Raw genomic sequence first — 26,641 nt, 5'->3', positions numbered from 1 at the left:
CACCAGCAGCTGCCTTTGGCTCTCCTTCAGCTGTCACCTACCAGCAACCATTTCATCATCTCCATCAGATAAGCTGAGAGACCAACTCCTTTTGGCTCCTCCTCTCCCAGAACTGTTTCCTTCCCAGCTGGTTATAAGGACTCTGCAACTGGTGCCCGGTTTTGCTTTCCCCTTCTCCCCCTTCATTGTTTTCTCCTTTTATGCCCCTCTCTCTTTCTCTCTCTTTTAAATTGTAAATCTGAAAACGGGGACTGTCTTGTTTTTATTCACCTGGAAGCCCTTTCTGTTGAGGAACAGAGTCAGAATGATTTAAATAAATAAATGAATCACCCAGTGGAACTGAGAGGCAGCGAGTTCAACACAGACAAAGCCAAAAGGTAGCACTTATTTACACAACGGATCTGGCTTAATGAAATCTGCCTCCGCAAGGTACTGTGACAGACACTAGCTTAAAGACATTTATCAAAAGGGAGTAAACCACTCAATGGAGAGTAGCTCCATGTTCAAAACCAGTATACCTGACAGTCAAGTGCTAATGCAAAAGGGGGTTGGCATTTGCCATCATGCGCTACACTGAGAACTTTCCAAGTATCTGTGGCAAGCTACTACTGGAAGAACGACTACAAGACTAGTCTTAACCAACATTGAATTCTTAACCATCAGGAAGGGGTCTCCCAGTATTGTTGTTTGAAAAACGTCACGAACAAACTAACCACAGGTACAATCATCATTAAGATGCACATCAATCCAATCCTTTCTAATCACACCAAGAAAGGAGGTCATGCGCCAAACTATATAAACCCCTGTCCTCTCCCTTTCTTCAACCTTCCACATTTTTCAGCAAGGTGTTTCCCTCCAAGGCAGAGCCAGAACAAACCATTTGGCGTCTATTGAGTGAAATGTGGGCCGCCGGATTTATTAGCAGGCAATCCAGGCTGGTTTCAAGGAAAACGCAGGTCTGGGGAGTGGGCTGATATTAACACTTCCAGCGAAACCTTGCATGTTGGAAGTTTTAAAAAGAAAAGCCATTCACTCCAGCACATTCCGCCGCCAGACAGCCAGCTCCCCCCTCGTTCAAACCTTGAGGAAAGTCTTGAAGGAGGGGGGCAGACAGAGAACAATGCAGGACTCTGGCTTCCGTGCAGTGAGATTTGGCAGTCCCAAGCCAACTTGCACGGAAAGTTTTTCCCGAGGCGCAGGGAGATGAGAAGCACATGCAAGCAGGGAGCCCTGGAAAAGGGGTAAGAGAGCGAGAGAGAGATTTAGCAACTGGCTCCCCGAGTAACAAAAGCTGCCACCCCAAGCTCACCTTCTGGCTCCATCTTCAGCCCCTCAGGAGAAGCGCCTCCGCAGCTTTGGACGGGCCCTGAGGCGCACGGCTGGGCTGCACAACGGCGAAGGAGGCGCCCTCAGAAGGGGACGCGGGGAGCTGCTCGCCGTCTCTCCCGCGCGCGCTTTCTTTCCGGCGCCTGCATCTCGCCCTGTGGCACCGGCCGCGAGGAGGAGGAGGAAGGCGGCGGCGGCGCGCGCCTCCCGACAGGGCTGCCCGCCACCGCGGTCCCCACGGCTCTCGCCTCGCCGCCGCCGCGAGCCAGGCTCGTGCGCTGCCCCGGTTGGGGGCCGGCCGACGAAGGCGTGCGGCCCGGCGGGGAGGAACGTGCCCAGCCTGCCAAGGCGCCAGGTGCAGCCGCAGCACAGAGGCTGGCGAGAGCGGGGAAGGGGGTGGGCGCCTTTTGGGTTCAGGTTTCTTCCACTCCCCGCTCGCATCCCACAGCCGGGAAGAGCGAGAAGCCTCTGCTGGCCTCGCTCAAAGTCGGGGGGATTGTGGGTAAAAAGAAGGCCTGAGCTGCCAGGGGAAGGAAGGGGGGGCCCAACCTTGAGAAAAGTTTTGCCTTTGGTCTTTTGTTGGAGGGCAAAGAGTAGCCCCTCCGAAGCCTGTTGCAGCAAAAGCAACAAGGGCTTGTGGTAAGACTCTGCTCTTCTTTTAAGATAAAACAAGAAATATTCCTCAGTCTTCTGCGAAGATGCCTGCCTATGAGAGGTGAAGGAAAGTGATAACACCTGACAAATATTTGAGTAATGGGTGCCCTGGGCAGGGCCAGACCAATCATTATTTTATATTGTTTACTTATTTACAGTTCCGGAGCCCTGTTCGCATCCAGAAGCGAACAAAACCCACGGGTCGCAATTTGCTGCTTCTGCGCCTGCACGTGACCTCATTCTGACCGCTTGCGCATGCGCGAGCGGCGAAACCCGGAAGTAATGCACTCCGTTACTTCCAGGTTGCCTCAACGCGCAACCTGAAAATACTGATCCCGAAGCTACTTCAACCCGAAGTATGACTGTATTCAAATGTGCTCATCATTGTCTGCACAATCCCAGAACATGAAGCACTAAAACAATGCACATTAGTTCATTTAAATCCAGCTTAATATGTAAACAGTCAATGCCCTAACAACATAAATACATCAGCTGAGTAAGGGGCGCCACTCGAATAAGCAGCATTGACTGAAGATTGAACTGGCCGTCACTTTCTGTAGGGTTGCCATATTTCAAACAGTGAAAATCTGGGCAGAAAAGTTATTGAGCTATTTTTATCGAACAACAGCACTGCTGGCATGGGCTGCCATACATCTGATTTTTCCTGGACTTTTTATCGATTTCTGCCCGGACACTGCTGCCGACGTATGGGCAACCCTACCTCCTGAAATGAGGAGGCATCAGCCCAGGAGATGCCCCATGACATCTCTGTGCCTTGGTGATGGTGCTGATGGGTACTAGATGCACCCTGAAAAGTATTTCCCACTACCACTTTAAGTTCCTAGCTTTCAGTCACAGTATGTTAAGGTATGTACATACAACCGGCAGCAATGAAACTGCTAGCACATTTGCAAAGCTAAGCAGTGTCCAGTATGGTTTCAAATTGGATGGGAGATTGTATGTTGTGATGCTTGCATTGCAGTGGATTAGGCTAGACTCAGCTATACAGCTGCAAATAAAACATTGTAAGTGTGTTTTAAATGCAATATACAATGTGACACTAGATGGAGATGGTGAGCTTTATAGAAAATTCAACGTATTTTTAAAAAAGCAGTTTTGGAACTTTTTTTATATGTGTGTAGATTCCACCAGGATGACCCTCAGGGTCCCTTCCAACTCTACAATTCTATTATTCGAACATGGATTTAAGTATGCTCCCCTAAAATAGTCCTGGCCATCACTTTGCTCCCTCAAATTGTCTTGCTCTGGCATCCTAGTGTATATGTGTACAGTGGTACCTCAGGTTACATACGCTTCAGGTTACATACACTTCAGGTTACTGACTCCGCTAACCCAGAAATAGTACCTCGGGTTAAGAACTTTGCTTGAAGATGAGAAAAGAAATTGTGCTCCAGCGGCGGCAGGAGGCCCCATTAGCTAAAGTTGTGCTTCAGGTTAAGAACAGTTTCAGGTTAAGAACAGACCTCCAGAACGAATTAAGTACTTAAACTGAGGTACTACTATACTAGAAAAGAAAGAGGGATATCTGATCCTAAGCAACGGGGTCACATCCGCACCATACATTTGAAGCACATGACTCCCTGCAAAGAATCCTGGGAACTGTAGTGAAGTGTTCTGGGAACTGTGGCTCTGTGAGAGGTAAACACAGTCCCCAGGATTCTTTGGGGGTAGCCAAGTGCTTTAAACGTACCGGTTGGATGTGGCCCATAGCACTTGACCTCACACTTGTATCACCTTTGACTCCCTTGTCATCCAAGCGTTCCGCCACCTCCCTCGCCAGTCTCTTGCTGCCTACTAATATAATTAAAATGGGTTTTTTATGCTTATCTTTTTTGTTTTTAGCAATGCACTCCTAGAATTTTTCTTATGCATTCCTTCTTGTCTGCTTGCATTCCTTTTGCCAAAGTTTGTCTTCTCTTTTGTTTTCATTTGGACAAAACTTCCATTTTCTAAAGGGTGCCTTCTTGCCTCTAATAGTCTCAGGATGATAATGGAGAAACTTGTAGCAATTAATTAGATTAAAATTATGTGCCAGATTACAGAGAGACATGTTGGGTCGGATAAACACACGTGTTTGTTTGTTTAAAGCTTTTTTTTTTACCCTGCTTCTTCAGCCAAAAAGGGTTGTAGTTCAGATTACAAGACATAGGTTGTTACAAGCATAACAACAAAGGGGGGGGGGAGTCCTTTGAGGGAGCAGATGGTCAAGAGGCAGAGCTGGAGGACTAAAGGTGACAAGAAAGTGTGGTTTGGGTCATAAGAGTAGTAAGATGGTGTGGGGAGGACCCGAGCTTTGAAGGTAAGGACAAGGGATTTGTGCTGGATCCAGGAGTGGACAGAAAGCTAGTAATGGGATTTAAGGTTGGGTATCATGGGAACAGAGCAACAAGGGAGGTGCATTATTTTGCCATGATATCTGCTGTTTTTTATGAGCAAATGCTTATACGGTGCTATTTTTCAAGAAAAAGAGGTGCTGGAACTCATTATGAACACTATCCTTGGGTTTTTTTACAGTGGCAATGGGCACCCACCTGACAGGTGGCAGAACTGAGTTCAGGCAAGTTCCGGCTGGGTGGGGTGGAAGCCCTGTGCTTATACATATGGGAATGACCTAACAGCTTTGTAGGATCAGGCCAAAAGTGTATTTCCTGTGTTTGGTTTCTTGGAGAGGAGGAGGGGATGCTTATCAGTGTGGCAATACCATTAATTCTGGAAAGCCAGTGTGGAATTAAAACAAGGCTTATGTATCTCATTGATGAAAGAACAGGGTTGGTGATCTTTCAGTGCTTGTGGTTTCCTTTAAGCTGCCACAGGAAACACTACAAAACCTGGGGAGGAGGGGGAGGAGTTCAGCTCCAGTGCTCCTTAACTAATGTGGTTTGAATTTTATTTGCCTCCCAAGGCAAAATGTAAGGCTCATCTATTACTCATTGCTGCCATCTAATATTCTGCAGTAGAGTTGACATTACAAATCACATCAGAAAAGAGAACCTGCCAGAATGACTAAAAATTTAGGTTATACTTAATAAATCGTAGTCTCTGGCAGCTAATGAAAATGCAAATAATCACGGAGAGGCAGTGTTATTACTATAGGGAAAAAGGACTTAAGCATTCATATACAACATCAACTATATATTTTATTAGTAAGCAGTGTCAAAATACCCTTTGAAAACTACACTTCATGGTACTTCCTGTGTATTAGGATTCTACATCTGTCATGTTGACCATTCTTTGGAGTACATTTCATGCAGGTAGGCGTTACAAGTTTCTCTTATGATTTTCCACTTCTTCAGCAATGATTTGACAAACAGCTCAGTCCTAATCATGTTTTGTTAAGTGAGACATTTCCTGGTACTTCCCATCTTGCAATTAGAGCTGGAGATAATAGAATCTGTGGTATGTGGTACTTGATTTGAGGTTATCATTGTAAACACAGTATTTCCAGTAAATGAGGATAGCTGCTTTAGTTCAGATTTTATTTTTCAGTCTCCGGTGCAAAATGAAATATTTTAACGTGGAGCTTCTCTTCATTGTCTCCTTACACCACAAGAGCAGCAACACACAAGGGGTAAGGAGGATCGGTTCAACTTGAATTTATATAATCATTCATTTTTGCTGACCATAATGCATTGATATTGATCCAGAAGGAAAACATTTTGTGCACAGTTCTGTTCTTCCTGGTGGTGTGCTTTTCACATTACTGAAGATTCCCAAAATATGCTCATGATAAATAAATCTATACATATAAATTCCTCTGCATTTTATGAGTCATCAGAGACTATAAACCACAACATCTGAAAGTAGATAGTTTCTCCTGACACAATTTTCATTTAAGAGATATGTGTTTCCTTCACTGCTGTATGAGGTAATCCTTAGGGTGACCCTCATGTGCTTTTGCCATCATATGATACTCTACTGAATGTACAAAGTGCTTCCTTTGTGCAACAGCTCCCTATTTATAAAAGGCAGGATTTTAAATTAGAGCCCACTTCCTCAAACAAGAATTTTTCTCATGAAGATGAATTAAAATTGTTGTACCCTGAATATTTATGAACTTTGCTACTGAAGTTCTTTGGACTTAGATCCTATCACATGTAAACAAGCAGCAAAGCAGTGAATTACAATTATGCCACAAATGGGAAGCACAGTTACACTTACATCAAACTCTATGATGTTATTCTGGATGCAGAAAACTGAAATGTATACTAAGAAATGGCTTTTAGAGTGCAAGTTTATAATAACTCATTGTCAAGCAGTCTATAGCTCAGGAAACAGATATGGCTGGGGCTAGAGGAATAGGCTGGAAGAAATACTACAGCAACTGCTTGCTATTAAGACTTCCTGGGTAAGAAGGAGATAAACACAGGTCCCCTGGATCAGGCAACACACACAGTTCTCTGCCCACAAAGCTGTCCTATTCATTTAAATGCAGAGAGATGGTTCACATGTCCACAATTCACACATACGTTTCGCCTACCTTTATTGGAATTCATGGAGCAGCTCACCTGTGCACAAGCTCCAAGGGTACATGAGCACCTGCAACTATATCAGTCGGGTGCACTTGTATGAACTGCTGCCACAGTTCAAACATAACAGAAAGATAACAGGACAGTTAAGGCTCTGTTGCTGTGTCTGTTCCAATAGATGGCTTATTCTGATTCAGTCCCATTCAATGCAGTGGGATTTCAGCCTAATAGGGATGTTTGTCCTTAGCACAAGTATTATGTCTTTACTTCAAACAGCAAGTGGCAACGTCTCAAAATTACCTAAACATTTTGATCTGTAAAGCACTCAAATGCTCTGGTTTGTTTGTAAACTATTATTGTTTTGTTTTTATTTTGTTTTCAGGAAACAGCTGACTTGGGCAGGCTTTTTGTGTTAATGTTGTTCTTTGCCATAAGTTAATACTTCTGATGATGCCCTTCACAAATAGCCCATTTCAAGGAACTTGCTCGTGGCTCTTCTTGTGTATGCAACCGATTGTGTGTGTAAGGGTGTATACAATACTCAAAGAGAATAAAAGCTCCAAGCACTGTTTGAATCTCACAATGACTTCCTGAGGTAAATTAGGCAGAGAAAGCAGTCAATTAGCCTTAGGTCACATGGCAGGCTTCATATTTAAATTCAATAGTCTAGTCACTTCACCACACACTGTGGCCACACTGACATTGCTGCTGTTACTGCAAAACTCATTGCTGGATAGCAGGTTTTCAACCTTTTTGAGTCCACAGCTCCCTTGACCAACTACATTCTTTCTGCAGCATCCCTGTGAAGCTCAGGAGCCTAGTTGTGTCACCCCTTGCCTGCAGAGCTGCTTTTCAAACACAGTCCCTTGTAGAGTGTTCCCTCGGCCTCTTTTCCTCTCCTCTGGGCAGCCGCAGCTACCACCCCTGGTCTCTGAGCTGCCCCCCTTGCCCAAAGAGAGGTTCCTCCTCACACTGCCCCACAGGGGCCTGGGAAGCACCCCCTGGCCAACCCCAGAGGCACCACTTGCCTGCAGAGCTTGTAGCTGGGGCTGCTGCAACAAACAGCTATGCAAGCCTTTGGGAGACAGAGACATGAGAGGGCCTCAGAGGAGGGAGGGAAGGAAAGAGGGACAGAGACCAGTGTTGCCTGCGGCACCCCTGACCATCATTCAAGGCACGCCAGGGAGCCACGGCACACTGGTTGAAAACCACTGCTGTATAGTATCAGGCTTGGACCCATTAGGAGACCAGCAGGGGGAGTACTTTTCTTCCTTACTGGAGCTCTCACAGCCAGGCTAGTGGCATACATTAGTAAGATTTCTATCACTGGAATATGAAAGGGGTGTTGCCTTTAGACATTATTCCTTAAGAGCATTGGGGTGTGCACCCGTATATTTTTATTGATTATTTATTTCAACAAAGGAAGAAGGGAGTGGTGGTATGGGAAACAACAAGAGAATTAAATAAGGACAAGGAAGAGGCACAGAGGCAAAAAGCCAACATAACAACCTCAACAGAAGTGGTCAAGAATCCAAAAAAGAGAGATTTTTCCCACAGAGAAGAAGACCCGTGCCAGGTTGACCAGAGCAGGACAGATCTGGATGGCCAGGGGCTGGATGACTCCTCTTTCTCCTTGTTTGCGCACCACACAAGCAGCCCCTCACTCCCATGGACCTCTCTGCAAAAGGTGGCCAGCAAAGCTCCAGTGGAGACAGTGCCATGAGACAGTGCACAGGCAGAAGAAAAAGGCTGGAATGAATCCTGCAGAGGAGGAAGTTCCTCTTCCTCCATTATTGCTGCTGCTGGAGCCAATCACCAGAGACAGGTGCAGGCAGAAGCTGCAGATCTGTTCCAGCCTTTTTATTTTTCCTGCAACCCTCTGCTTCTCTTGACCCCCCCCCCCCTTTTTAAAAAAGGGGTCTGCCTGAGCATTAGAGTGTGGCTGACACACCTCACGCGCACATCTATGCCTCAGAGTAATGTATGACTATACAATAAAGAACATGCAGGGTGTGCTTTTCAGGGCTCCAGAAGGCCTCAAACAAGTGCTGTCCAGGCCTCCCCAGAGGAGGGGAACTTTCCCTGCTACTCTGAGCAGCTTACAGTCTTGCTGGCAAGTTATGCATATGTTGGTGGGGTGTGAGATTGCTCCCTACCTCTAGAATTCTCTCTCTTCAGAGGCATGCATGGATAAATTGTTGTTGTCCTCCACTACTCACCTCTCCAGCAACCACCAGGAAAGTTATCTTCCTCTGATGTTAATATATGGGCAGATGGATACAGGACAATGCATTCTCAAAGATATCCTACTTTCTCAAAAATGGCATGAGAGACCTCTTTGTCATGAAAATACTCTTGTTGACTGCACTTCTGTTGTTAACAAACCACTTTGACATTTATTTGTTTAAGCACACCTGGACAACGCCAACCATTCTTGTATATGCAGTCCTTCTTGTCTCCTCCACCCTCTTATCAAAGCAAATATTTGATCATCTATCACATCTGCTGCCTCTGCTCTTCAGAGCAACAGTGGTGAGCCAAGCAATTGGCTGCTTCAAGGCCAAAGGCAGGTGGTCACACAAATATCATTTAGATTAGAGTGATGACCAATATAGATGGCAGCTGGTGATGCCTTCCTGCTGAACTACTGAGATCAAGAGGAGAAAAATACAGATGAGGTCTCCTCATCCTTGCCATTACGCACAGCACTAGCTCACACATATGATGCTATAATTTCATGCTGATAACCATCCCTCATCGCTGAAATAACAGTAATAACAGTACAACCCTAAGCATTCTGACTGAGCCTCTCGGGCTTGCCAATCAGAAGGTTGGTGGTTCAAATCCCCGTGACAGGGTGCTCAGTACCAGCTCCTGCCAACCTAGCAATTCGAAAGCATGCCAGTGCAAGTAGATAAATAGGTACTGCTGTGGTGGGAAGGTAAACAGCATTTCTGTGCGCTCTGCCTTCTGTCACAGTGTTCTGTTGCATCAGTAACAGTTTAATCATGCTGACCACATGACCTGGAAAGCTCTCTGTGGACAAACACTGGCTCCCTTGGCCTGAAAGCAAGATGAGCGCCGCAACCCCATAGTCGCCTTTGACTGGACTTAACCATCCAGGGGACCTTTAGTTTTAGTTTTTTTACACTCTAGTAAAAATGTTTAGGTTTCAGTGTAAACATCTTTTTTTAAAAAAAACTGTGGTCAGTAGCTAGTTTTTCTGGATGGCTACTATGGGAGGACAGAGTTCATAGAGTTGCATAGAGTTCTGTTAGCATAGTTGCCAACTTATTTTCTTTAACTCTAGGTAACAGGGAAGGAGGTGAAGCTTCTCATATGGTCAGATTTGGCCTAGGACCTCCAGTTGATGATCCCTCCCTTAAATATTGTATACAAGGAATAAAGGATTTATGAGGTGAGCCCACACTGTAGCAATGAAGAACTTTTTACATCAACTTTTTACCTTCTGTTTGTTTGCTGTATCGGATTAAAATATTCAAATAAAATAATAACATTTTGGCAGATGAAGCAAAGTTCCTTTGTAGGCTTACCACCGGAAAGCAGAAGCTTTGTAGTCCAGCTCTAGTTCATCAGCTGATTTTCTACGCCCAGGAGGCAAGCAGCACACACGCATAATATCCAGAGATTTTATATAATTTAAGAAAGGCATAAATGATGCCAGATACAGTATTTGTTAGCTTGCCAATATTTATAGCAACTCACAGAAGCAGGGTAACTACTGTAGGCCACAGAAAATACATACAGTGGTACTTCGGGTTAAGTACTTGATTCGTTCCGTAAGTCCATTCTTAACCTGAAACTGTTCTTAACCTGAAGCACCACTTTATCTAATGGGCCTCCAGCTGCAGCCGCACCGCTGGAGCACAATTTCTGTTCTCATCCTGAAGCAAAGTTCTTAACCCGAGGTACTATTTCTGGGTTAGCGGAGTCTGTAACCTGAAGCGTAGGTAACCCGAGGTACCACTCTACTTTCTTCCTTGGATTGTACACTCTAAATACAGTGGGGAATAATATCCAAGATCACCTAAATGGATTTCTGCTTCTGCAACAAGACTTCTCCTCCTTCTCTTCCCCCAAGCACCTTCCCAAGACACACACACAAGCACACACCAGTCTCTTTCAGAGGGTCCTCTGTTCTCCAGGGAATTCCGCTGGCTAACACCTAGTGAACGTTACACAAAAGCAAGTTTAAATTGAAAACAACACATGAAAAGCTGCGGCCCAGAACTTCAATAATACATTGTGTAACCAACATATATTTGTTTAGATGTATGCAAGGGTCCATGCTTGGAAAAAATGCCTCACCCTTTAAAAACCAAAATCCCAGGTATTAACAGTTTAAGAAAGATGTGTATCTCAGAAGATTGCATGGTCCTATTGAAAAAAACCATACACAATGAACAACTTTTTTTTTTTTTTTTGGCAAAGGGAACATTTCTTCTGAGACAGAGTGAAGGATGAGGGTGCAGTGAGGAGTCAAGTGCCCCAAATAGAAGGGAATTTAATACAGCTGCTTGACATCTCCATCTACTTGCATTGATTGTTGTAAGACAATTTTGTGCAGTACTACCATCTAGTGGTCCCTTTGTAGCATGTCTTCTAATTATTTTTAATTCTTTAATTCATTGCATAGGAATGTTTCCTTGAATTCGTCGCTAGTATTAAAAAGTACCTAGCAGTTTCTGCATGGAAGAGAGCCATCCACAGTTAAGTAGCTTTTTGCCACCTTCTTTCCAATAGTAATCCTGTGCCATTAAACCATAGCAGCAGGAGGCCGTAACCTAACCAGGGCAGCTTTTCTCAATACAGGTAGGACTGCAGTGGAGAAAAATGACAAACCAGGTCCTGAAGTCCTGCTAAGTAAAAATGTTATTACTTACTTGCATTAGCAACATCAGCACTCAAGGTATTGTGGGCTGCCGAGCTCAGTTGTTGCATTTTGGCTTTTCTGTGTCTCCTTCCTTGGTTCTGAATGATCCCCCCTTATTTGCAACTAAAATCTGTACAGTATTATGCCTGCTTCCGGGTTGTACCACACTATTGGCTGGCACATAATTCATATATTATTTTTGTTCTTTGCCCCCTGATACAGGGAGGTGTGTTCCTTGATAACCTTGCTTCCATGGGAAGTGTTCTGTGTTGTCCTCAACTCTCGGTCCTGTTCTGCTCCCTCCAGCCACATGGTGCTACTATTGATGTTCCAGTGAGCCAGTGTGGTGTAGTGGTTAAGAGTGGTGGACTCGTAATCTGGGGAACCGGGTTCACGTCTCCGCTCCTCCACATGCAGCTGCTGGGTGACCTTGGGCCAGTCACACTTCTTTGAAGTCTCTCAGCCTCACTCACCTCACAGAGGTGTTTGTTGTGGGGGAGGAAGGGAAAGGAGAATGTTAGCCACTTTGAGACTCCTGAAGGGGAGTGATAAAGCGGGATTTCAAATCCAAACTCTGTTCTGTTGGGTTCTGTGTGTTCCTACCCAGGAGTTAAGATCTGTGGGTGAAGTCCCTTCTTACTCAGGGACTTGTGAGCAACTGTTCTCAGCTGCAGCACTTCTGCCCTCTTGTCACCTCTGTTGATAATTAGACACCAGGTCCAAGTGTGGCTCATTACTCAAGCTTTTGATGCCTAACTTTGAGATATCACTGCCATACAACTTAAAAGTTGGGTACATGGAGTTCATGTATTTTTCCTGTTTTTTTATTGTATGTGGTCATTTAATCAGTAGCTACTCTGAGATCTTTAGAATAAATACATTTAGAAACAGAAGAAAGGATCCCCCTGCTAAATGCTACATCAGAACAATCCTGAATTCAAGGGCCAAATATTCATCATCCACGTACTCAGTATTCTTTGTAAAAGACAGAGTAAAGCAGAGAAAAGTTAAAAAGGTAAAGGTAAAGGGACCCCTGACCATTAGGTCCAATCGTGACTGACTCGGGTTGCGGCGCTCATCTCGCTTTATTGGCCGAGGGAGCCGGCGTACAGCTTCCGGGTCATGGGGCCAGCATGACTAAGCCGCTTCTGGCGAACCAGAGCAGCACACAGAAACAGCGTTTACCTTCCCGCCGGAGCGGTACCTATTTATCTACTTGCATTTTGATGTGCTTTCGAACTGCTAGGTTGGCAGGAGCAGGGACTGAGCAACGGGAGCTCACCCAGTCGGGGGGATTCGAACCGCCAACCTTCTGATCGGCAAGCCCTAGGCTCTGAGGTTTAACTCACAGTGCCACCCACGTCCCTAAAGCAGAGAAAAGTTACTTGAGAATAATTGTCCAAGGGCAGTGAGCAGAAAAGTGCCCCTCCTGATAGTCTATTTACAATTGCATTCAGATCCCCAACCTGCACTAGATGTTAGGCAAGCACAAACGTTGACTGGCTTTAGGTGCTTGCTGAAGAACTGGGCTGCAATCTGACTTCTGAGTAGACATGGTGAATATTGTAGTGTTTTCTAAACATTCACTGCTGTAATTACCTAGCTCACAGTATTTTAATTTTGTTACTGTGGATTTTCTGGTGGGGTGGGTGTGTTCTTGTACAGCGTGGTTCTTATTTAATTGTTGTAAACCACCTGGAGTTTTCCATGAAGAAGGATATATAAATATTTTTTTTAAAAAAATGAAATAAAAATAGTCCCAAGTTTGATAGGAGCAGCTCTACTTCTCCTTTTCATCTGCAGGTGTGGCAGTGGATGTGCTGGACTGTTGCATTGCCTCGGTAATGTACTGGATGAGAGGGAACAAACTGAATCCAGGTAAGATTGAGGTACTAATAGTAGGTGGTTCCCTAGACTGGATGGGTGGCAGGTTGCCTGCTCTTGAGGGGTTCCGCTCACTCTGAAGGAGTGGGTACATAGCTCAAGGTTACTTCTGTATCCTCTGCTGTTGCTTGAGGCTCACTCAGGTGGCTTCGGTGGCGCAGAGTGCCTTCCATCAGTTTCAGCTGGTGGCTCAGCTACACCCCTATCTGGACAGACATAGTTTAACTTCTGTCATCTATGCTCTGGTAACCTCTAGGTTATATTACAGCAGCATGTTATACATTGGGCATCCTCTGAAGATGATTCAGAAACTTTAGCTAGTGCAGAATTCAGTGGCTAGGTTGTTCATCAGGGCAAGGTGGTATGAGCATATTACAATGGATCCTGGCCCAACTGAACTGGCTGTCAATTAGTTTCCAGGCTCAATTCAAAGTGAGGTTTTGACCTATAAAGCCTTAAATGGCTTAGGACCACAATTCCTCAAGGACCATCTCTTCCCATATGAACCGACCTGGACCCTCCACTGTGAGAGGTCTGGAGGGTGGCAACATGAGAACAGGCCTTTTCTGTGGTGGCTTCCCACTTGTAATTTCTCTCCACAGAGAGGTTCACCAGCACCTTCATTACATATCTTTAGGTGCCAGGTGAAAATGTTTTTCTTTAACCAGGACTTTGGCTGATCAACATTCTATGCCCTTTTAGGATGGGGGTTATTGTTTTTTTCTTGTTTTATTACGTATTTTGGGTTCTATGTTATGAACCACCCCCTGATCTTCAGATGAAGGGCAGTATACAAAATCAATCAATCAGTCAGTCATAATAATAGTCCTTTTATTCCCACTTACTCAAATATGAGTCTAGGCTGGGAAACAATGGTGTGAGCTTCACTACTGAGCTGTTTTTTATTCTTATATTATTTTGTTGTTGCTTTGTTTTTGAACAGCCTTTGTACTTTTCGAAATGAAAAGTGCTATATACATGGTTTTAACAAATAGTCAATCAACAGGGAATTTAATTTTTTAACATCCATACCCAATAGTGAATCAAATAGAGGAAGCTGACTCCCATGTTTATGGCCCCCTGTATAAAATGAAAAACATGTACGGTAATTCATTCACAGAGACACTCGCTCCACTTTTCACCTAAAAATATCTTAGAAAAAGCAAGCCAGATGTGACATCTGAGTAAGAAGCAAACAAGATACACAGGAAGGAAAACCTAGAGGAGGAAGAGGCTCCAGGTATCACTTTCCCTGTATAGATAGCCCTGCTGTCATTGGTTGTGATAAATAGAAGTTGCAGAAAGAGGAGATGTCAGGAAGTGGTTCTGTCAAACTGCCCAGAATAGCCAATAAATTTGCAGAAGGTGATAATGACACTTGTCTAGGCTAACAGGAATAAACTGCTAGCAATGCCTGAATTGTTGCTATGCTAGTGCTGGTAGGTTTATGACACAAGGACATTGAGGGATAATAATGCACTCTGTGCAGTATGGAGGACATACATGCACATGCAAAATTATTTTTGAAGATTTGGTTTTTTGTTTTGTTTTCCTGTTTATGAGTTTTATACAACCTGAGGTGCCTTTTTCTTTTGAGGAGAGAAAAACGCAATTAATCTCTTTCATGAATAAGCATATCTGTCAATATGATTTAAAAACAAAATAAATAACCTTGGGTGAAGATGTCTTACAACCATATAATTTGTTTATTGCATTTTGTAATTACTACTGGCAGTGGCTCTGGCTTGGCTCTTTTCCAGCTCTGCAACCTGGGGTCTTCTGACTTTCAGCGACGGGACACATTCCTCCTGGGGAACTAGAAGCCATGTGGACCACATGTCAACAGTGAGCAGGAACCAAAGGCAAAGGTGAGCAGGGAGGCAGCTCTTACTATTGTACAGCAGGCTACAGTCCAGCTAGCTGTGTCTTCTTCTACCCAGGCAAACAAGAGGCATTAGCTTAGTTCAAGGGCCAGGTAAAAGCACTGGATAGGGAATAGAGCAGCACCAGGAAGGCGAGTGGTCTGAGAGGTACATGACATGGCTAGCCCTGAGGGCCAGAGGGGCCTGCTCAGGCTCCATCCAGCCCCAGGCCTGAGGTTCTCCCACTACTGCTTTAGCTGGAGATGACAGGAAGTGAACCCAACACCATTGCAATGCAAGGTATGTGCTCTGTTTCCAAGCCATGGACTCTCAACCTGCAGCCCAGCTGAAACAATTGTTTTATGTGGCTACAGGGCTTTTTAGATGGAGCTCACCAGAACTCAGTTCCGGCACTTCTCAGGTGGGCACCATTGCCATTCAAGGGAGTTCATGGTGAGTTCCAGCACCTTTTCCTTAAAAAAAGCAGCACTGGGTAGCTTAATTTTAGAAAGCCAGACTCCAAAGCCGCAGACCCTATTTTTAGAAAGCCCACCCCACAATCTGCAATATCTCCAAATTTATGATCTTCTTTACAGTATATGGTTGTTGTGAGCACTGCAGATAGCAAAATGTGAAGCACTCTACAATGCCAGATAAAATACCCTAGTAATAGGGATTTATGTGGAATTAGAAGCAAAAGAAAATGGAGTGCCAAGATTTCAGATGGAAACAAGAGCAGGGGGAAATCACTCTCAAATCGTGTGGCAGTTTTAAAACATCCCAAAGGATGAATCATTGTCTGTCAGTCCATTTTGCCCCTGCCTTTTAACACATTTTTTAAGTCTATCTCCACTGGACCACCACATTTGGCATTGGAAAGGATTATGGTGGTGGTCTGATTCTAGTGCTGTATAGCCCAATTCCGCCATATTTACTTGAAAATAAGGATCACTGTCTTAACCGCAGATTGCTAGTTCCGCTATCTGTGTTGGACGGGTTGAGAACTATCCTTCAAGGACAATGTAGTCACAGCAGATCTAAGAAAAGACAATAAACAAGACAGTGTGGCTGCAAAACATGGCGTCATACTGCCTATTTTTACTCCACTTATCTCATGAAGCTTCAAAGCAGCTTATAATAAATAATACAGTGAAAATGTTTCTGACATAAATGAACGCACAAAGGTGGCTGTCTTCCACTTGATGTGTTTTCTTTCTCCTTTTTATTGGTTTCCTCTTTCAGCGACAAGGTATATGGTTTGCTGCTCTGCAGAATTGCCCTCTCACCTGTCTATCAGTCACCTCAGACAGAAATGGTGTTCCATATTTGGAGATATTTGAAAATGAGTGTTGAAAGGCTGCACAAGTGGGAGGCTGAGACCCTCTGCATTCTTTGCCAGCTTCAGATTGTTCCCCACCCTCCACACTAAGAAGTTCTAATATTAACTGTGCATCTAATTTAATATCATCTATGCCTATTATGATGTGCAAATGTACTAGGGAAATAGTACAGGGCTGGTTGCAGATTGTAGATACAAAGCAATGAAGGTTGCCCAGTATGTTCAAAGGATGTGCTTAACTAGAACTTTGTGGCACAGCCCAACCTATGGCTTTTATCACTTTTGTGATGTCATGGTAGCTGGGTGCATTGTTTCTGGGTAGAAATGGTGCCCATGAGTGTTGGTTCCTTTATATCTAGGCACTGTTGCACTTACTGCCAAAATGAATTCACTTTTTACATCCTCCTAGGCAAGAGAATGCATCACTGCTGCCATCTCCCTTTCAGAGTCAGGAACGTGGGCTACAGAAAATCCATGTTCTTCCACAATGTGGCATGCCGGGAAGGCAAATAATTCCAGCATTCCCTGAAGTTAACAAAACAGTGATGGAATTCAGCAGCTCAACAGATCAGTCACCTAGTTCGTTTAAACTCAGTCTTGCTCTCATAACAAATGTCTACACTATAATTCGATTATTTTTTTTGTCTGTGAAGAGCGTCACTATAGGCAGGCAACAAGCACTCAGCATTAAATTGTTGATTGTTCATGACAGGTGGGAGTAAGCGTTAGGTTAATAGAAGGTTCCTTGCCCTGAGATTAAGCAGAGCAACATCTGTCAGGCGGAAGTTCTACCCTTTGCAAAGATGCAAGCTTGTAAGCCCTTGTTGAACAACAATAATCAGACCTTCATCTAAAATCAAACCCTTAATAGTGTTATTACTGATGACACCCTTCCTTTTGCTTCATGTAAACCTGAAACACCCAATTCAACATAAGAAAGGGAAAGAGAAAATGTGTGCCAAGATAAATAGGTATTGTTTTTGATATGGACTAAATGTTTCTCCTAATGTACTATTTTATTAACAGCTACATTGATTTAGATTTGCTATCACGGCTGCTGGAATAAATCCATACAACCTTTCTGTTCCATATCCAAAAGCAGAAAGGCTTGTTTTTTTATACAAGTTATATTGGATCAACAATAAAGATCTGTTATCAAGAAGCTTGGTTCAGCCGATACTTTCTATACGCTCCCAAACTATGTGTGTGGTTTGCTTTTGCTCTGAGTAATGAGAGTTTCATTGTGGTAGCAGGGGCATCTCAGAAGTGCAAGCCACAGATAATCCAAACATGTGCCACCCACAGACAGGAGACTCTACTTACCTAGTTGATTCCTGGAACCAATTACCATATCTCATGCAAGTATTGCCTATCATTTGGCCATGAATAATCTCGGTTGAATGAATGGATACCAGCCAACAAGCATATCCTGCTTTGAGTAAACAAAATTTGACATGTTCTGAAGAGTTTCAAGCTCCTCCCCTTTCAACAGGTGTGGCTATTGCTGGCTCTCCAGAGCAAGTACACCAATATTGGTTCTCTGTTCGATCATTGCTGAGCAAGGTATTTGAAGGAAATGCCGCTCTGTCGGTAGCATGCAATCATCTTCATTAAAGATCCGAAGAGCAGCATGAGCCCACTTCAAGAATCATTGGTGTGCACAGAGCTAGTCCTATGATGAGGCAGAGTGAGCCAGCTGCCTCAGGCGGCAGATGATGAGGTGCGGGGAGTGGCCGGAGCTGTGAGTGCCATGTGGCCTGTGTTGTACCCCCTATGCTAGCCTGCTACCCTCAAGTGCAGTGGAAAACACTGGCATTTCACCAGTACTGGAATAAAGCTCAACTGTCAGTCCAATTGGTTTCTGTATGTGCCTTGCGGGGGCACCATCTTGTCCTTCGCTTCAGGCCTCAAAATGTCTTGTGCCAGTCCTGGATGTACATCTAAAAGCAGGATGGAAGCCATTCTAAGTCTCGTTAATTTCAATGGGAGTGTTATACACACACGTTTCAACTTCTCCCATTGAAATAAAAGGGATTCAGAAGTGATTAACTTTGACTGACTCATGCCTACATGTGTCAGGACCTCGTACATTAATACTGTTAATAGGTCTAGAAATACTTCAGCAAACAAAAGTGGTGCGATTCAAAAACAAACCAGCCAGAAACTCTTCTTTCTCCTTTATTGATACTGCCAATATGACTACCTTTACACAGGTAGATTGCTTTCCTACACAACATGCACTCTTTTTGGATTAATTTGGAATTAATTTGTTTTTGTCTTCTATACCTCCTAAAATTATCAAATTAACACAAGAGCTGTACCTTAATCAGTTTCACGTCTTCCTTTTAAGCAATTATATTAGCTTCCTTTCCCCCCAAGTCTGTGTAAAGGTTACTTGGCAAGAGTACATGCATATGACAATGAAACGAAGACCAATCCACCACTAAAAGATAATGCACGTAAAAACATAATACAGTACTTTGACATTTCAAATAAATACCCACATAGAGATGTAATTTTAAAATGTAATCATACCACTTATGAATCAATACTGTAACCAAAAAAAAAGATGAAAATATATGTCCCCACCTCTAGGAATAATAAAGTTTCTTCCAGCAAACAGAAATCTTTTCCCCACGTCATTTATTATTACAATTTCTACTCTTTTTTCTTTTCTTTTCTTTTTAAAGGAAGGTGGTTTCTCCTCCCCTGAAAAGTACCAAATTTGATCATTCAAAGTTACCCTCAACAAATAGCACCAGTAGGTCCATCTTTGTTGATGCACATCTCAGTTTCTGTTTCCTGAAATCACCATGGATTAGATACAACATGCAAGAGAAAAAAATATTAAATGCATTGTTCTTCTTCTTCTTCTCCTCCACATTTGCAAACAATACTATGGTTAACTGATCCACCACCATACAAAGCTACCAGAACACCAATATTCCCAAAACAACCTCTGTACTGCAACCACAAATGTGTTAATACATCTTGCTTCTTATTTTGTTCAATAAAGTTCGTTTGGTTCGCAAAGTATATTTTGGGGTGTTTCTTTTCTTCTTCTTCGTCTTTTAATAGTTGTCTGCTTGTTCTTTTCTTCTATGCCCCTGAATTTGCATGATGAAGTATCATTGACTAACAGAATTTTTTACAATTTGCGCATATATCATCTCTATAGTAGGTCTACCCATTAAAAAAAAAAATGTGCGGCAGGGGAGTTTGCACTTATTGCTCCACATCGTGACTAGGTTCCAAAGCCGTGGTTCCTTTCTTTTCGAACAGACTAAGCTAGCCTAGGCTTCTCCCTTTAAAATTATGAAAGGCACTACTGGCAACAATTAAATCACAAAAAGGCGCTGAAATAGAACACCCTAGCACTGACAACTTTAGAATTTGTCTTTCTAAAATGTACCACAATTTGGCACAATAAAACAAAGTAGTAACAAAAACAATTCCAATTTGGAATTTAAGTGGTATAATAGTTGTATAAAATTCTGTTAACCAATCATACACCATTAAGATTTTCCTAAAACCCAGACATTCTGGAATTTATAGGTAACACTAATATTTATTTTCAAGTGCCTATAACTGTTTTAACCAGAGCAAAGTCAAGTTTTCTTCTTGTTACATTGAACTATTCCTAAGAATAATAATACAATATGAAAAAACCCCAGAATTTGAATACCCTGGATTTCTCAATTAACATGGCAGTTAAAAATCAGTAATTTAAAACAGATAAAGCTTAACATTTTATAAGAAAGAAAGAAAGAAAAAAGCTGCTGGTGCACAGCACATATACAGTTTAGCAGAACTCCTGGCTTGTGTTGGAAGTTCTTTTCTAAACACAGCGTAGAGCAAAACAATATCGTATAAAACTCTGCCACATGCGGATGGGAAAACAGCAAGCACAAGTCCAAAATGGAGAGAGACTATGCGCATAAGTCACTGGATTTTCCCCACCCCCCTTTTCATATAAACTCTTCTACAAAAAAAAAGAATAAAAAGACGTTAAAGTAAATAGCAAAATATTAAAAGTGCACAGGTTTAAACAATCAGACCATTGTTGGTTGTTGTTGTTGTTTTACATGAATGCTCTATAATGACAGTTACAAAATAATAATAATAATAATAATACCCATGTGAACCTTTCTAATAGGCCATAATAAGCTACCATGGCAATTATCAGATGATGAAGTAGGTTTCTTCAGCATTTGTAAGTTTTCTTCCTGCAGCAGCACTTAAAAGGATAAAGCTTTGTTTGTTTGTATCCAGACATAATATGCCAAAAAGAAAAAAAGATGGTTGAAAGCGAGGGGGGAGAATACCCAACAATGCATGATGCATATTAAAAATTATGTGGTTTTTGCCTTTTTTGGGGGGGGGGGGAAGAGGGAAAGAGAGGTTCATGGTCAATGGTTTCCATTCTTTGTGCAACAGGCTACCGCCACTTCTAAGCACAACGACACAGGCTAAGATACGAAGTTGCACAGTTGCAATAGGCTTCTCCGGGAGCTACTCTACAGCTGGAAAGTGGAAAGTGGGGGGAAAGAAAAAGAACACAAAAAAACATTAGAAATGAAAAAAAAGAAAAGAAAAAACCCTGGTCATTATTCTTCAACTCAAGACTTCAAATACACACAGGGGTGTGCTGCAAGAGCTCCATCGCACGTTAGTCAGCTGAGGGGAACCTGTTAGTCTTCTAAGGTAAAAGCAGTCGATGCAGCTCACGTGTGTTTTTCAAGCATTTGGAACAATGCTCTGACGCACACTGTTAGCAAAAGCTGTGCAGGAAGAAAAGTTCCTTACAAGTCCTGAATCAATATGCTACTCAAGCGGTAAGTAGGCAGCGGTGAGTACGCGAGGGAACTTATCAATGAAGCATAGCGCAGCCCCTCCGGAAACATGCAGCTCAGTCAGTGTATCATGCCAGCCAATGAACAGAACAGGAAGTCATCCAGGAGAAAAGTCCTGCTTTGTAGAGGTAGGTGATGGCTTAGTATGTTTTCCATGCTGTATCCCAACTCAACAAGAGCAAAAAATGAAAGGATTTTTTTAAAAAACAAAAAACCGAGACACTGATTTAGCAGGAGTTAGTCTGAGGAAGCCTGTCCCAAACATCTTTTATCAAAGCTTACACACAAGAAGAAGAAAATCACCTGGGGGTTATTCAGAGTTTCTCTTCCTAGCAAGTTTAAAACCAATCCGGGCACAGGAAACTGACAAATGTCAGAGTGTATCTGGGCTGCTTCGGAATGCAAGCTAGGCACAGCGACTCTGAACACTCCAGACGTAAAAGGATGCAAAGCCTTTGTGGTCGTAAAACAGCCATAGAGATCGCCATGGAAATTGTTAGTAAGCCAGCTGAAAACTGTAAATATGCTGTCTTGAGCAATATGAACAGACACGGATAGACACTGTCACCATCTCACAAACACTGAGACTTCCCTATTTCATTCCAGTGAACTTGAAAACTTGCCAATGCTATCGATTCCATAAAACTTCCTTTTCTCCCCCCCACCCCCACCTGAGTATTCTTGTGTTACAAGCACCACCAGAGAAAAGGATATATTTAGAAAGGTTATTATCAGCTCCCCATCAATGCGAAAGCAATAGCAACCACTGCTACTGATGGAGCAAAATAGTTCCGTATTCTAAATGCCTAGTTACGTCCAAGGCATTTTGTTTCAAAAGGGGTGGGTTCAAAAGGCCTTTTGGATTATTGTGCATCAAAGAGGAGAAAAGCAGGATTGAACATTTGCTAAAAGGTGTTCTGCTTCTAAAAATATCAAAGCCTGCTATTAAAGCTCAAAATCAGGAGAATAGGCTGTGTTTTCTGCAAATGTAGTAATAAAGTGAGGTGTATGAGGCATGCTGTTCTGACACCAATTTTTTTTTTTTAATATTGTGTTTGCTGATTCTTCAGCAATACATTAAAACTGGATCATTCAGAATTGTTTATACATCGGCAGATGTAATGTCAATTGTGTGATTTCTAGCTGCCGGATTCTCTGTTTAATTTTTTTTTCCTCCTTGCAATTTTTTTGCAATTTGTTTTTGTTCCTAATCTCTTGAGGGCTCCAAGCACCACTCTGCTTCCTTCTGCCAGGAAAACAGAGAACACTCCCCTTATTACATTACAGTAACACTTCTATATCTCCTAACTACTTTATAGGCAGAGCGGCAATACAGAGGAAGCAAGCTGCTAATCATCTAAAAAGAATAATGTAAGATGAGGCAGTAACAACACCAAGATAACTGTTATTATTAGCATGGCTTTGGGAGGAGGGGAATATTACTAGGGTCAGCAGGCGCAGCTGTGCTGTCCTGCATTACTTCTTAGTAGTATTCTAAGCATACAAAGTTATTTGAAAAGAGTACAAAATGAACAGGGCTTTACATTAAAATAAAGTTTGAGGCTAGGCACTTTTGAATTGTCTTGTTTCTTTTTCTTTACAAAAATGTGCCTTGTTGTGCTCCTTAAATTTATCACAATTTAAAAAGCATCATTCCCCACTCCAAGTCTTGTATCATTACAATTTCTATAGGCACCAATTATGAAGTACACTTTTTAAAAAAAAACAAATATTATCAAACTTATTGAAATTAAGTGGCCAAAAAGGCCCCTTAAAAGTTCAATAATGGACAAATCATCTTTTTTATAGATGAATATGCATTTACTAACCTACTTCATAATTATGTAAAAACAAGAATAAACTGGTTATGTTTTTATTTCCTGTGCCTAGAATGTAGAGCCCTGTGAAATGTGTGCTTGCATTAAAAATGCAATTTTATTTCATCTTTTTTCTTTTTTGCTTGAACAAAAGACAGAGCTCTGTAATACTATCCTATTAAGCCTTAATACTGACAGTTAAGGAGAAATGCTTGCAACTTGACAATACTAGAACACACTCCTATTAATTCTGTACACGTATACTGTGCAGATATAGTAATAATGAGCATGACCTTACGTGCTTTAAAATCTCATTGATTGAAACAGAAGAGAGTTAAGCACTTGTTTAACTTTCTCAATGAAAATCAAGGAGATTTAAAGTTAGACTAACTTTGGCTGGACGGTGCCCAATATGCAATGCACCTTCTTCCTGGCAAATTACACTGCCAGAAGCAACAACAACATGATACTACAGAAATCTTTGTAGTATATGGTATTGTCCCACAACATAACTGTTCTGAAACACTGAGATCCTAATTTTGTTTTCTTTTAGTGTAAAGTTGCGTTCCAGAATCTCCTCTCTCTCTCTCTCTCTCTTTTTTAATTGTGCAATTTTCAACAGGTTTACCCTCTGAAGCGAAGCAAGGAAGGAAACCCAGGAATTTCAGAAGGCATCCTTCCTACTAGGTTGTCCTAGCTCTTAACAGCTTATAAGAAAGCTTTTTTTGGCTTTTGCTAAGTGGTAATATTGAAAGCAACTACCTGCTACAGCAGATTTAATTTAGATTCGTTTCTGGTTCAAAACACAGATTTCTTTACACCCAACATTACACATCTAATTTTTAAGCACTGCATTTCACCACTTTGCAGGCGTATTAAACAAGGAGATGGCTCTTGCCAATGAAATTATCTCCATTGTTTGAAAAACTGCTTAGAACCCAGGGGAAAGGATCACATCTGCGCTAGACAAGCTACAGTTAGTAACGCCAGGCGTCGTACACCTGGCCTGCACCTTTAACACTTACCGATAAACAGCAAAACCAAAGTCGCTCCTTCTGGAAACAGCCAAGGGCTTTTCCTTCATTAGCTTGTTAACAGCATCCCCCCTCCCCATGCTTGTGAATCAGTTACAGTTAAGACCACTATAATACAACCTGTATTACATGGTTTAACAACATACTAGTACAAAGCCACGCACCACCGCAACATTAATATAGTGGGGATTTATGCTGACATTCAAACAGCACAAACATCAGATGCATATTTACGGCCTCTCTCTCTTTCTCTCTTTTTGCCTTCTTAATCGCAATAGATCTTATACTTCTCGCTGCAAAACACCTGGTTATTAAGCACAGATCCTTCGGATCTGTCTCCGCATGACCGTATGTGACTTACACTGGGGTTACTACTCTTGGCTTTGGAAGCAGATTTTGTGCGCACCCTTTTGGACTGCTCATGGTCCAGCTCAAGATGCTCAAGGCGCTGGGTCAAAGCCAGCTTTTGCTGGATGGCCATACGGAGCAAGGAGTTCAGCGTCTTCTTTTCGTCTTCGGCCGCGGCAAGCTGGCGCTGCATTTCGTCCAGCTGGGTGACGTACTCGTCACACCTGCAATGAGAAAGGACTTTTAAAGCAGCATGGCTTTTTTGCTACCAGCATCCAAGAGTTGGTTCACGTATTAACTTTCAGACACATTATTTGGACTCACAAAGGACAGGCTACTCGTACAGATAGCAGGCACTTACATGTCAAGAGAGCATACTGATCTCAGCTGCAGCAGCTTCTAGGGACTCTGAAGGGGCAAAATAGATCTTTCAGCTTGGGAAGGTTGCTCTAACTGAGATCCACGAGTTCCTGGCTTACATGTTTGACCGATTATGGAAGTATATGGCTTTCATGACTTACAGAAGTAATCGAGATTAATCAGTTCCAGGACTGCTGTGTCCCAAAGGCTATGAGATGCAAGGTTTTCATAGAGAGCACAAGATTTTGATGTTATGTGCTTTTAGCAAGTGAACCCCCAAACACACACAGTCATTTGAGGAGTTACATATCCTTCAATAAATAGGTAATATTACCAAGTTGGCATCTGTTGACTCTGTATATGGTTAGGCACCTCATATAAATCTCCAGCATTGCTAATATAAAAGAATACAATCTTTCCCTTCTCTTCTGCTCTCTGCTTCACAAAGGCCTGAGTTTTTTCTTAAGGCTGGAGACAGAACTGAATAAAGTATGTGATTTTACATTTTCAGCAATGGGGAATGATAGAATCAGAGTTGCAGAGCTGAAAGGGGCCCTGAGGAACATCTAGTCCAACCCCCTGCGATGCAAGAATATGCAGCTGTCCCATATGGGGATCGAACCTGCAACCTTGTTGTTATCAGCACCATGCTCTAACCAACTGAGCTTTCCGGTTTTTGCTTCTTAGCTCCAGTAGTCCTGGGTGCATTCTGCAATCTGTCTTTCACCTAGCAAGACTCCTATTGAAATGTGTTTGTAATTTGATCAGTAACCTAAGCTGTAGTTCAAGGCTCATACTGGTGTCTGTTACACAGGAGCAGAAGAAGCTGCCTTATACTGAGTCAGACCTTTGGTCCATCTAGCTCAGTATTGTCTACACTGACTGGCAGCTGCTCTCCAGGACTTCAGGCAAGAGCCTCGCCCAGCCCTATCTGGAGATGCCAGGGATTGAAACTGGGACCTTCTGCTTCCAAGACAAATGCTCAACCACTGAGCGCCCTTCCCCTCAGAGCCTAGGCATGCATTCAGAACTATTGCGATATTTTAAAACCACAGCTATACTGTAGCTCTGCATTGCTCATCCTCATATGTTAGTTCAGGACACCATAATTTCAATTTATTGCTTTTTCCTTGCTGGAAGGCATCCCTAATTATGTAAGCATAAAGGCAGCTCTAACATAACAGCTAGGAAACAGCTTCAAAAAAAGAGATGCTGTGCCTTCTGGTGCTGGATAAAGACCTTACAGATTGCTGTGCATGACTTCCAGTGCTATTTAAGTTAGGTATCCCATGGGCACACATGGGCATGTGCACACACATGACTGCCATTGTTGGACCTTCTTGCTTTCATATGGTAAAAAAGACACAAATTCAACTGCTGCGATTCTCTCTGTGTGTGTTGCAGGCTGAGCAAGTGTAACATTTTTGAAGGCCTTACTTTTGTGTAAATTCAGAAAAAAATGTGTATTTAGCAGCACGATCTTATGCACGTAAACTTGGATGTCATTGTGTTCAATGGGACTTACTCTCTAGTATAGATCTGCATCCTTAGTGTGCAATATAATTTCTCTCTCTCTCTCTTTCACACACACACACACAGAGAGAGAGAATTCATTGGCCATGTTGAGATGTGACTCTTGCCATAATAAACCACAGAGTAGGCAGATCACCTTGTGCACAAGCTAAGTGCTTATGCATTCAGCTCAAGCCCTCCCTGCTTCACTCTTCCCTTCCTTGAGTGAGGAAAACAAACCATGGAGCAGTTGGCTTCATGTGGTATTCAA

General features: G+C 42.7%; 3 protein-coding genes across 5 annotated transcripts in view; 1 reads left to right on the top strand and 2 right to left on the bottom strand.

Moving 5' to 3' along the window:
• FGD3 (FYVE, RhoGEF and PH domain containing 3) overlaps positions 1-1,659 on the bottom strand; it is a 104,914-nt gene extending 103,255 nt beyond the window's left edge. The window contains exon 1 of the mRNA XM_083421086.1: positions 1,310-1,659. Within this exon, the coding sequence (XP_083277212.1) occupies positions 1,310-1,322 (13 nt within the window). The 5' untranslated portion in view covers positions 1,323-1,659. The remainder of the gene's footprint in view (positions 1-1,309) is intronic.
• Positions 1,648-20,580, top strand: LOC310668493 (uncharacterized protein). The gene is made up of 7 exons (XM_083421856.1): positions 1,648-1,681; positions 2,139-2,336; positions 5,488-5,569; positions 9,778-9,885; positions 13,165-13,239; positions 15,006-15,113; positions 16,856-20,580. The coding sequence occupies exons 4-7, from the start codon at positions 9,881-9,883 to the stop codon at positions 17,166-17,168; spliced, it is 501 nt and encodes a 166-aa protein (XP_083277982.1). The 5' UTR covers positions 1,648-1,681; positions 2,139-2,336; positions 5,488-5,569; positions 9,778-9,880; the 3' UTR covers positions 17,169-20,580.
• Positions 18,612-26,641, bottom strand: part of BICD2 (BICD cargo adaptor 2) — an 80,450-nt gene continuing 72,420 nt past the window's right edge. The window contains exons 7-8 of one of the 3 annotated variants that reach the window (XM_083421119.1): positions 24,512-24,722; positions 18,612-20,969 (exon numbers count right to left, since the gene is read on the bottom strand). In XM_083421119.1, coding sequence (XP_083277245.1) covers positions 20,964-20,969; positions 24,512-24,722 — 217 coding nt within the window. In that variant the 3' untranslated portion in view covers positions 18,612-20,963. Of the gene's footprint in view, positions 24,723-26,641 lie in introns of all 3 variants that reach the window. The other 2 variants (XM_083421120.1, XM_083421118.1) reach the window with 2 other exon arrangements.

This window comes from Podarcis tiliguerta (assembly GCF_965153285.1).
Source record: "Podarcis tiliguerta genome assembly, chromosome: 2".
Classification (NCBI taxonomy): domain Eukaryota; kingdom Metazoa; phylum Chordata; class Lepidosauria; order Squamata; family Lacertidae; genus Podarcis; species Podarcis tiliguerta.
The sequence above is the reverse complement of the archived record's forward strand: the minus strand, read 5'-3'. Positions and strand labels throughout refer to the sequence as shown.

What these genes read in the sequence shown, in the direction of transcription:
- LOC310668493 (XM_083421856.1), top strand. An exon ending in AGGGAACAAACTGAATCCAG is followed by an intron (nt 13,240 to 15,005) that starts GTAAGATTGAGG and finishes GCTCTTTTCCAG; the next exon opens with CTCTGCAACCTGGGGTCTTC. An exon ending in AGCAGGAACCAAAGGCAAAG is followed by an intron (nt 15,114 to 16,855) that starts GTGAGCAGGGAG and finishes ACATCCTCCTAG; the next exon opens with GCAAGAGAATGCATCACTGC.